Below are 11,843 nucleotides of genomic sequence, written 5' to 3'. Positions count from 1 at the left end.
GAAGTGCAATTTGTAAAGCACTCAGGGTTAAGCTCAGGCCAAGCGCTACATAAATTTCTCTATCTATATCTACAGACAGATAATAGATAAATATCTATCTATCTATCTATCTATCTATCTATCCATCTATCTATGTACAGTACTGTGCAAAAGTCTTAGGCACGTGCAAAGAAATGCTGTAGAGCAAAGATGTCTTCAAAATAATGAAATTAAATGTTTCTACATTAAAAAAAAATACTATAAAGAGCAGTAAACAGGAATAAATGAAACAAAGTCAATATTAAGTGTGACAGTCTGTTGCTTTAAAAAAATAGTAGTCTCAGGTACAGTGTGTGCAGTTTTATAAGGAAATGAGCTGTAAGTGTTACTGAGCATCTTGCAGAAGCAGACACAGTTCTTCTGGAGGCTTTGACTGTTGCACTTGCTTCTTATTTTTGCAGCGAAACCCAGCAGCCTTCATTATGTTTTTTTTTTGTCTGAAAAGTGTCTCTTCTGTAATATGCTGCTTTCTTTACTGCCATACAAACATTTTTCTGTAAGATTTAATTTTGTGCTGGAAAACTAACGTTTGGAAATCTAAAATGTTTTTGTACTGAATTAGTAATGTAGAAGTTATAAAATACAAATCTATAACAACGTTTGTACTAAAAAATAGGGTGCCTAAGACTTTTGCGCATTATATAATTATATAAAATAATATATATAATATATATATATATGTTATAACATATAAACATATAATACATACAAATATATAAAGATAACTCCTTTACCAAAGATGCATCCCAAATTGATCTTCTCTGATTTCTCCAGAAATCATAACACACATGCGTTAAATGATTTCTTTCCCAAATCATTCCACTGCACAATAATTTCATTAAGTCAACTATTGTCATTCCTTTCATCTCACAGATTATAGTGTTAGGAACGAAATGTAGGCGAGTTCTCCTTATCACTGAGTTACACTAAACATGAGACAAGAGGAGACAAGAGGAGAAATGACACAGTGACAGACAGTGCAACAGTCATTAAACACAATAAATATACAATAAACAATAGTCTATACAATAAACTGTATACTATACAATAATCAGTACTATTGCAGAGTAGTGTTGATAATGTAAACACTGTTAATAAACCTGAGCAGCAGCAGAACATGTAAAGTGACTTGTGCATGTTGATTTGGTAAATATTATGTCTCTCATGTAAAGTGTCTAACAGTAGAATTTAGTTTATATAACCCGTTTTAAATTTTTACATAAAGTTGAACCATATTAACGTTTTTTTTTTTTTGTTTTTGTTTTTTTAACGTGAGACTTTATGTGCATGGCTTGTTTCCTCTATTGATCATAAAAAGGACACATTTATTTTTTAGTGCATTTTCTATGACCCCATAATTGTATTACACTGGTTATGATCTGGTCATTTTGACCTGACAATAGACAGATTACAAATAAATTGGTTAAATATCAATTAACATGACCTGCTTTTACAAAAATAAAACAAATATGTGAACTCACAATCTATGTTCCATTACTAGGTCTTAACAGACACACTGGTTGGAGCAGGTTTAAGAAGTTTTTGTTTTTGTGTCTTTACCATTCCCCAAAAAAAATATAGATGTATTCAAGGTCGGTTATTTCAAATATTATTTTCTGTCTCAGCTGCCAAAAAGTCAATACAATCAGAACAGTACATCTAGCGCTATGTAGCAAACATAACATAAAAGTTAATCAAATAGGTCTCCTATGTAAAATTTTACACATTTTCTATAAAACAGATCACTTTCAGAGGGGAAAAATTTCCATCTAGCATATTGAAAGTCTTTAGTTTTTGCCTTTGGAGAGACTCTGAAAGGTTCCATGGGTTTCCTTTGAGAAAGGGTCTAAGTAGAAACCTTAACCGTCTAAAGAACCCCAGAGGAATCCTTCTGCACATAGGTAAGTCTGTTTAATATCTGAGTATCGATGTGTGTGTGATTTTGACATACACTAATAAAAATGGTTCTTTAGTAGGTTCTTTGTGTAAAAGAAAGTTTCCCAAGAAAGCCCTTTTAGTCAAGACAGTTAAGAAACTTTATCCAAAGAATGTTTGCATAATTCAGTGAATTGTCCCACTTCAGAAATGAAGAGAAATTAAAAGAGAAATTTAAAAGAAATTAAAAGAGTTACTTTGTTCTAGGATTAAATGTTAGATCATTATAACTGAATAATTATTATAATCACATAAATGTATAATTATAATTTTTTAATGATCTGTTGAATATTGAGTGCTGTACAGTCACAACTTAAAACCAAAGAACTTGTTTCATTTTGTATGTGTGCTTTTGCAAAAGTCTAGCTAAACTGTTGAGACCCCCAGCGAGCCACGCTAGACTCTCTACTGAATAAATTAGCAGTTTTCTATTAGCCTAGTGTCCAGCCGGCCCATGACCTCTGACCTCCTAGGGAAGGATTGGTGGAAGTATGATTGATCTGACCAACGCTGCCACTCAGTGAGGCTGGGAAAAGTGTGTGAAAAAGAAAAGCTCAAAAGAGTGTGTTTTTTCAAGGCTCTGAATTGAGAATGCAAGAGATCTATCATAAGTATTGGAAGTGAGACTTGTTTTCCTTCCACTATTGTCTCTTTTAGTGAAGGAAGAGCTTTAGATGTGTGAGCTTGAGTTTAATTTAGATTTACTGCTAGACTTTGATGAAACACACTGGTTTGAAAGCTTACACACTTTATCTGGTGTTTCAAATTTCTGAAACATCAGCTTGAATTATAGCATCATTGTGTATGTGTGCATTTTATTAAAGATTTGGATTACAATACATTTGGCACTAAAAGAGCTATGTGAATATGTAAAAACCCTCTATCTACATTCTCTGAAAAAAAAAATGTTTAATGCTATAGACTACTAAAAGGTTCTCTGATTCCCTCTGTGGGGGAATCTGTATATATATTATGGAATATTCTATATATATATGGAAGGTTCTATGTATAACCATTTTATCTAAAAAAAAAAACCTATCTATCCTAGAACTGCTGAATAACTTAAGAAAGGTACTTTTTTCTAAGAGTGAAACATGGATAAATGACTGGTGGATTACTCATGTTTTGCTGAACAAATGTGAACATAATAAATGATTCTGGACAAAGGAATTAACTGTGCTTCTAGTCTAGGGTTCGTCTACATTCTTCATAAAAGTTGTTTGGATATTTAAGAGTTTTACTTCCCTAAATTAAGAACACTCTCTAATAGAGAAACTCTCTGTTTTAGGGTTCTTTATTTTTAGAGCTCCTCCAGAGGGACTACTTGAAGGTGCTAGATGAAACATGTAAGAGTATACACTCTTAAAAAAAAGGTTCCAGAAAAGGTTGTTTAAAGTGATGCCACTGAAGCACCATTTTTAGCTTTCCAAAAGACATTTTCCTTGAATGGGTCTTGCATAAGCTCATAGGAGGAAGTCTGGGTAATTGGAGTAGACTAGACCTTGCACTTGTCTAAGGGGCTTCCTCAGATCTACTTCTCAACAATGAGTAACAAAACCACTTCATATTTATAACTTGAATAATGGTTATGTTTTGGTGTTAGCTCCTAAAACCAAAAGAAGCAAGAGCTTCTTTTCTCATTCATCATTTTCCAATAACCTTCAAGATCATATTAATAAGAAATCCAGTGTAGAGGTAGCAGAGACAGCGAATGTTGGACTCCGTGTTTCAGACTGCAGTGTGGGTATACAATGCATTTTCTTTAAGTTACGGCAGAGACTAGTGATTGTATTTATGTACAAGATGATGAGCGTGATGGCATTGATGGGGGTATTATCATGAAAGTTGAAGCTTTGGAAGCTGATCTGTTTGAGCAGAGTGTACAGATGAGGAGGTGAGAGAGCTGGACAGACTGCTGCATCGCTTTCTTTAGGTAGAGATGAATTCCCACTGGCGTCACTATCAGCAGGAAGTCAAACAGCAATGTGTGTAATAAAGGAAAGACAAAAAAATAAACTAAATAGTCAGCTCAGTATTATAAAATAAATATTGGTTGCCATTGAGGATCACATGTTAAGTCAGAATGACCTGGAAAACTGAAAACCTCCAGAGAAACAATGCATAATTAAAATTAAAATGTATATAAGAACAAAGGCACTGTATAGAGTCTTTTTTTTTTTTGTACTCATTTTCACTAAGGGAATTTGTGTTACACTGGCTTAAATGCATTGAATAGACACCAAAGCTATTGCCGTTTGTCAAATTGCCAGTTACTGCTGGCAGATGATAGTGAATCCATAATGAATACATAAATGAGCCATAAAACCATTTCTCTGCATGACCATCCAGGCCAACAACACCGTATGTTGTTTCTGCTGTTACTTCATGATACTTCTATATACTGGTCACCTCATACACACTCAGACATGTTCTGCACATCCCCACAAAAACAAACACATGTGGAATGTCTTGATTAAAAAATTTGCATCCCTGCTTGTTTTTAAATGGACAAAAGAATGTGTGCCTCCATTTTATAATTTATCTATAAATTAAAAATATAGGAAATTTAAAAGGAAATTTGTATGTGTCAACAAGACAATAGTCTAAAATCAACAGAAACATATTTTTTCAGCAAAATCAAGTTCTACTTCCTTATATTCTGGACCACTAGAGCAGTTTACTTTGGAACTAGTGGAGCATTCTCCTGTTTGCTTATTTACCTATCCCAGTACCAGTAGCAAAGTTTTCACCTTGTGTAACCATGGATTATAAATCTATTCTTCTCATCTTGCTGAGCAGTTGAGGAAGTGGAGGATACATACGGGCTAGATACAGTTATATAAAGGCAAAGAGTGGGCATACAAATGATTTAATCAATATGACCAAATGTTTGTGGACACCCGACCATCGCACCCATATGTGCTTTTTGAACATCCAAATCCAGATTTAGTCCCCTTGTCCTGTTATAATAGTCTCCACTCTTCTGGGAAGGCTTTCCACTAGATTATGGAGCGTGGCTGTGGAGATTTGTGCTCATTCAGCCACAAGAGCATTAGTGAGGTCAGGCTCTGATGTTGGTGAGGAGGTCTGGGGTTCAGTCGGCATTCCAGTTCATCCCAAAAGTGTTCAGTGGGGTTGAGGTCAGGGCTCTGTGCAGGACACCGAGTTCTTCTACTCCAACCATGTTTTTAAGGACCTTGCTTTTCACACAGGGGCATTGTCATTGCTGGAAGAGTTTTGGGCCCTTTTAGTTCCAGTGAAGGGAAATTATAATGCCACAGAATACAAAGACATCCTGTGTGGTTCCAACTTTGTGGCAACAGTTTGGGGAAGAACCACATATTGGTGTGATGTCCACATTTAGAAAAGAAAATGCTATTTTAAAAATAACATCTATTTTTTTCCTACTATTTTTTAACTGTAATAATAAAGAAGCACCTGCAACATGCTAAAAGTATGTTTTATTTGTCTTCTTTTTCATTTTGTCCCAAGGCACAGATTCCTGACCCTGGTCCTGGAGTATCCCGGTCCTGCAAATTTTAAGGTTTTCTCTACTCCTAATACAAATGACTCAACTAACCAGCTAATTCACTTCCTGGCTGAACTGGGTGTGTAACAGAAGGGTAAACACTAAAATGTCCAGGACAAGGGGTTCTCCAGGACCAGGGTTGGGAAACTCTGCTCTAAGGGTATGCATACTTTCACACTTAACTGTATCTAGGTGTGTACTCTTCTGCCATTAACTGTTAAGGCTATTAATGACCTATCTACTACCTCATGGTACACTCTTTGCTCACCCCATTGGGAAACCATTAAAGGTTTTATATAGAACCTTACAGAGTGTTTCCCTATCAGAAAGAGTTCCAAGGAGAACCGTTTTACAACACTAAGACAACTTAACCATACAAAGAACCCATAAAGATCCCTTAAGTACAGTATTACTATATTACTGATGCATGTGGACTTTCTTAAAAGCTTATATCATTTTTTATTTGCCTGAATGCTTTGGGATTAAGTATGTCACTCCTGAGTACTAGTATTGACTCGCATTTAGACATGATTGTCTTCGTACAGCTATCCTTCACTTGTTTCAGATGGTAGAAATGGTGTCTTGCAGCACTTGTCACTGTTGTCAGTCATCAGCTCTATGCTCAAATTGTATTCTGCCTCATTTAGTTAATCACGTTGGATAAAGTCTGGTTCCAATCTGGTCAGCCAAATAAATTAAGAATCTGTGTTCTAAATAAAAAAACAGAATTAAAAATCACAATAATTAAATTGAAAGATTTGAAATGAAGGGCTAGTCTCTGTTATTCCACTTGTGGTAAATATAGCTGAATAAAGTCAGGCTTGGCTACTGACAAAATGTGCTAATGATATATAATTTTTCATTAGGAAGCTCAACCATGCTGTAATCACATCTAATTCAGGGGTTAAATGTCAAAAATGAACAGATTTAAGAGGAGTTGATGTGTTATTAGTCTATTAAAGTGATTTTTTTTTTTGTACAGCTCACTTGACATTGGACTGAGTACTGAATATAATGTGTCCTGTTGCCTAACACAAATTTTACACCCCTGGTCTAGCTATACAAAATATTACAAAATTATTATACGGATTTTTAATAACTGCATTATTATCATCAGAAGCCTAAAATAAGTTAAATTGTCCTCAAGAATGAGGAATTCATCTGTAAATGTGTTCATTATACTTTTTTTCCTTTCTCACCCTGCTGTAAATCCACTTAAAACAGAACTGTCATTTATTCAATTTTACAGTACAAACATCCACATTCAGCAGAGTCATGAGTTTATAATCATTAGCTTATTGGCAGTTCAGGTCAGTTCTGTGTGGCTTTTCCTCAGGTTCCTGCACTGCAGAAGGTGTCCTCTCTTTCCTCTTCTGTGCTGCTTTCCTGCCCCCTGCTGGAGTTACTTGGAGTTGCTGCTCTGTGATTTGTGCCAGTAAAAGCTCCACACTTTGCTCCATTACAGAGCTTAAAATGTTCTGCTCTTCCTTCGAAAACCGCCCCAAAACATGTCTGTCCACGGGTGTGTTTCCTGAGGGTCTGCCGATACCGATTCGTAGCCGTGGCATTACCTGTCACAAGTTAGAGCACAGTATGAAAACTTCAGACTGACCTTTGGGTTTGTTTGTTTTTTCAATATTGGCTGTCAGATAAATCTGAGACTTACATCAGTATGAAGGCAATCGATACAGGACCGGACACCATTGTGACCCCTGTCAATAAAACAATAAGACAGGCTCAAGTTTGATTGCAAGAACAATCATATTTTATTGTATAATCAGCACATGACTCACAGACACCATTAGTATGATTATTGACAAAACTATGTAATGAAATGCAGGTTTGAGTGTGTAAATACCACTAGCGTAGTGCTAACACACTAGAGGACTGTTTTTTTTAAAATCCTACTCCCGCCTGCTCCTGAAGAAATTCTCACCTGCTCCCTGCTCGCAGTTATTATTTTTGATTGCACTTGCCCTTAATATTCTCTAATGCATGTAGTAGTATGACCAGAATAAAGTATCTACTGAACATGACTGAAACACATCGCACATCCAGTGCTCTCCTATGTAAATGCATGTATGTAATTAATGAATGTGGTCTTTCTTTGTCTTGCAAGCTTCATATCTGACACATGAAAGTAAAAAGTGCTTTTCCCAACTTTTTTTTGGGGTCCATTGTTTTCTCATCTAGAGTTTTTCATGTTTTTTTCATGCTTTTTAATGCTGTAAGAGTCCATAAATTAGGCTCTGAATCATGCTCCCAGTGGTAAAAAAGCAGATTTCAAGAGTGACATCATGTAAGTTATACAGATGTTACATCAGCTGGGAAATCTTACACGTTCAGGTTTAGTAGGTGAAACAGACACGTTGCTTCTGGAGTGACTGTGTGTTAGGCAAAAAACACACATTTTTTTGAAAAAAAGGCAATACTTTTAGTTATTTTATCCCTAAAGAAGATGAGTGGTGAGTGGAGGTGTTTACTGTAATCCAATAATCAGCACTGAATGGAAAAGGGAAGCTCTGATCATGTGTGATGGTCAGTCAAGGCTTCTTATTAACCTTCGCTATTACACATTTAAAAAAAATATATATATATATATATATATATATATATATATATATATATATATATAAAACTAGCATGGAGTACCGGTGGCTTTAGCTTGCTGTAGCTTTGTTTATATACTACTAAGTACAATCATCCAGGCAGCTTTGATATCATTTGATATGATCAAATTTATCGTACGTCCATAAATTTAAAAATTTTAGTGTACTAATCTAAAGAGGTTAACTCAAATCACAAAAATGAATTGTTCTGCACTGACAACAGCACAAATATGCAATTCAGAGAGAGAGAGAGAGAGAGAGAGGGAGAGAGAGAGAGAGAGAGAGGGAGAGTGACAGCTCAGTATTTGGGGGATTATGCCCTCTAGTGGTGAATGTCAGGACTGCTCTGTTCAGCTGTGACTCCTACACTAGGATGATGAGGTTAACTGTTACACAGTATATTTGTATAAATCAGTGGTTTTCTATATTGGATTTTGTTAATACACATGTACACTTTTTATGAAACTCTATATTTTATCAATTTTTGGTTATACAAGCAATGAGCTAATCTTAATATTAGAAAATCTAATTAAATCATATCTGTAAGTGAATAGAAAAATGTTTGCTGTGGTGCATTTTAATGGAAATGTCTAAATTGAGTTGGAAAGGGTCTAGATCTTAAATGACACACATTTGTCTCATTAAGATGCACCGCCCATGAAAGAAAATGTTTAATGGCCTCTTCAGGCTCCCGCACCATTTGCATGAACCCATTTGGAATGATCAGCATTAATAAATCGGCATATGGCATTTAATCTTGAGTGTCATATGAAGAAAGGGCCCAAGTGTAATAGGTGTTTGTTGACCTCTATGTAAAATATTTCAAACAAATGTGTTTCTGACCTTGCACTCCCTCCATGTTTGATGGCAAGCTTCCCAAGCGGTTTGTCAAGTTCATCGTGTACCAAGACAATGTGCTCGGGTCGAATACAAAATTTGCTTGCTGAAAAACAATAATCAGCAACAGAGATACAATGACCAGATGTTTGGCTATGCTATGTAAACATTCGTTCATCAATACAATGATGCACACATAAATTTAAATAGTGAATATTAAATATATATTTAATAATTCATGTGTGAGACAGATCTCACTCACCTGCCTTCGCCACACTCACTCCATTGACATTCATCAGCAGTTTGGGCCGGAGAAGCACGAGTTGTGTATCCTGATGAACTGAAACAATAACCTCTCCCGACACGTGTCTGTCTGATTTCCACTGATCAGACACTCCCAGACGCTCTGCCAGTGCCGCGATCACAGCCATGCCAACGCTGTGCCGTGAGCCGTTCATACCAGGGTTACCGAGCCCTACCACCTGAAAACATCAGAAAAAAATACACAGATCAGATCAGTGAGGTCCTCTGACATAGCTTTATTCAGCTCTTTACTCAGCTATTCAGAATTTTTGATAGGTCTAGTCTCAGTAAAACAAGGAATAGATTAGGAATAGATCAATCAGTGATGGGGTGGTCATCTACAAGTTGATCATTTTCCTATAACAGCACGGCCCGAAGTGTTTTATTCCTCTTAAACCAAAACAATTTGCCAACAACTAACAATTTATTAATGATTAACATGTCGTATTTTAACTGTTTATAGTTAGCTCCTGTTATCACTTATGCTATAGCAGGTCAACACAGTCATTTCCTCACCGGATCTCTTTTTTCTCTCTTTAAGTTAAAAAGACAATGCAGATTACTGAGAATCCCGACGACACAAACTCTTCAGATTTTTGCTAATTTCCTGACCAATGATTTGTTGTTAAGACAATTAAAAGCTTGATATTTTGCCATTTTGGGCTTGGTCCTTTTTTTTTTTTTTTGCCCAGGAGTGAACAATTGTTTATTTATTTATAAGATATGGTGAGTCTGTGGTACATTTCATTTACAATATTAAACCTGTTTGTAGCCATTTTTAAATATGAATAATATTTATAATTCATGACTCAGTTTATGCAGCCAAAATTGCACATTGTTTTGCCCTGTTTATGATTCAGAAATAAAAAAGGGAGTCTGTTCAGTCATACATTTCCTTCATTCAAATTTTGTTCAGAACATATCGAAGTGTGAACTCTGTATTGTGAATCGGATTGTTACACCTCTACAACTCAGTAGTGCTGTGGGATAAATGTAGAAAACAGATCCCAAACTAAGGACAATAAAAGTAATGAGTGTACCTACCAGTTTCTTCCTCCTAGAAGTGCTGGCTGCTATTTCACTGGACATCTTCTCACAATGTAAAGTACCCGAAGTGCCCAGAAGCACTCGACTGACCAGCTTAGTTATGATCCGCCTCATGAGTGTCATGGGGAAGCTGATGAAGTGTAACACACAGGTCCAGACAGTGACTCTACTCATTGACGGAAAGCAAAGTTCAGGTGATTACCTTCAGTTGCATCAGCGGCTGTCACACTGTTACCCTGTCACACTGTTACCCTTTTACTCTGTTACCCTTTTACACTGTTACCCTGTTATACTGTTACTCTGTCACCATGTTACACTGTTACCTTTTTACACTGTTACCCTGTTACACTATTACACTGTTACTCTCTCACACTGTTACCCTTTTACACTGTTACTCTGTTACACTATTACACTGTTACCCTGTTATACTGTTACTCTGTCACCATGTTACACTGTTACCCTTTTACACTGTTACTCTGTTACCCTTTCACACTGTTACTCTGTTACACTGTTACCCTTTTACACTGTTACTCTGTTACCCTTTTACACTGTTACCCTTTTACACTGTTACTCTGTTACACTATTACACTGTTACCCTGTTATACTGTTACTCTGTCACCATGTTACACTGTTACCCTTTTACACTGTTACTCTGTTACCCTTTTACACTGTTACCCTTTTACACTGTTACCCTTTTACACTGTTACTCTGTTACACTATTACACTGTTACCCTGTTATACTGTTACTCTGTCACCATGTTACACTGTTACCCTTTTACACTGTTACCCTTTTACACTGTTACTCTGTTACACTGTTACCCTTTTACACTGTTACTCTGTTACACTGTTACCCTTTTACACTGTTACCCTTTTACACTGTTACCCTGTTACACTGTTACCCTGTTACCCTTTTACACTGTTACCCTGTTACCCTGTTACCCTTTTACACTGTTACTCTGTTACACTGTTACCCTTTTACACTGTTACTCTGTTACACTGTTAGCAAAACCAGCTTCCTAACACTAAAGAAGTAACACTAAAGAACTAAAGAAGCAATAACCTTCGATAATCACCCACAAATTTCCTTTCCAGTAAAAAACCCACATGCAAAGAACGTGACAGAGGTTAGTATGACCGGAAAACAGTGGTTGCCAGATATCACACTTTAACACATATTCTTAACTTTATGAACAGTAATTTCACCTACCTCTGAACGTTTATGACGCTTCCACGTTACAGTTCGTCACTTCCGGTGACCTTCTGCCTGTTTGCACGGCATTTCTTCTTGTTCAGAAACCCGTAATAAAGCTGTAACGTCTACACACGTTGTTGTTTTCTCAAGACATGGCAACTTCATAAAGTGCGCCATCAGACAGATCACGAAGAAAAGCAGCTGTGAGGCGCTGAACCTGATACCGCCCTCTAGTGGAGGCGCTGCAACATTACAATACAACTAATGAGAAAGTAAAGGAAGAAAAGTAAAAAAGTAAAACAAAGAAACTTAGTAAAGTAAGTAGGTGAATAAATAAAGCAAGTAAAATATG

The 11,843-nt window shown here is 36.2% G+C and overlaps 1 protein-coding gene across 4 annotated transcripts; it reads right to left on the bottom strand.

The window, feature by feature from the left end:
• Positions 1-6,718: 6,718 nt before the first annotated feature.
• ptrh1 (peptidyl-tRNA hydrolase 1 homolog) lies at positions 6,719-11,637 on the bottom strand. 4 transcript variants are annotated; one of them, XM_026931138.3, is made up of 6 exons: positions 11,507-11,637; positions 10,297-10,465; positions 9,212-9,431; positions 8,956-9,055; positions 7,170-7,215; positions 6,719-7,074 (listed from the first exon to the last, which is right to left on the bottom strand). In XM_026931138.3, exons 2-6 carry the CDS (start codon positions 10,420-10,422, stop codon positions 6,799-6,801), a joined length of 768 nt encoding a protein of 255 aa, XP_026786939.3. In that variant the 5' UTR covers positions 10,423-10,465; positions 11,507-11,637; the 3' UTR covers positions 6,719-6,798. The 4 variants fall into 4 exon arrangements, with proteins under 4 accessions (XP_026786939.3, XP_034154803.2, XP_026786938.3 ...); XM_034298912.2 differs by lacking the exon at positions 11,507-11,637 and adding an exon at positions 11,373-11,419; XM_026931137.3 differs by lacking the exon at positions 11,507-11,637 and adding an exon at positions 11,360-11,418.
• Between the last annotated feature and the right edge of the window lie 206 nt (positions 11,638-11,843).

This window comes from Pangasianodon hypophthalmus, chromosome 24 (genome assembly GCF_027358585.1).
Source record: "Pangasianodon hypophthalmus isolate fPanHyp1 chromosome 24, fPanHyp1.pri, whole genome shotgun sequence".
Classification (NCBI taxonomy): Eukaryota; Metazoa; Chordata; class Actinopteri; order Siluriformes; family Pangasiidae; genus Pangasianodon; species Pangasianodon hypophthalmus.
This window is presented reverse-complemented; position numbering and strand designations above follow the sequence as displayed.

Coding starts and splice junctions, on each gene's coding strand:
- ptrh1 (XM_026931136.3), bottom strand. CDS start 10,473: ATGAGTAGAGTCACTGTCTGGACCTGTGTGTTACACTTCATCAGCTTC. Junction 7,216..8,955: donor AAACATGGAGGGAGTGCAAG/GTCAGAAACACA, acceptor TTTTATTGACAG/GGGTCACAATGGTGTCCGGT. Junction 7,075..7,169: donor TCGATTGCCTTCATACTGAT/GTAAGTCTCAGA, acceptor AACTTGTGACAG/GTAATGCCACGGCTACGAAT.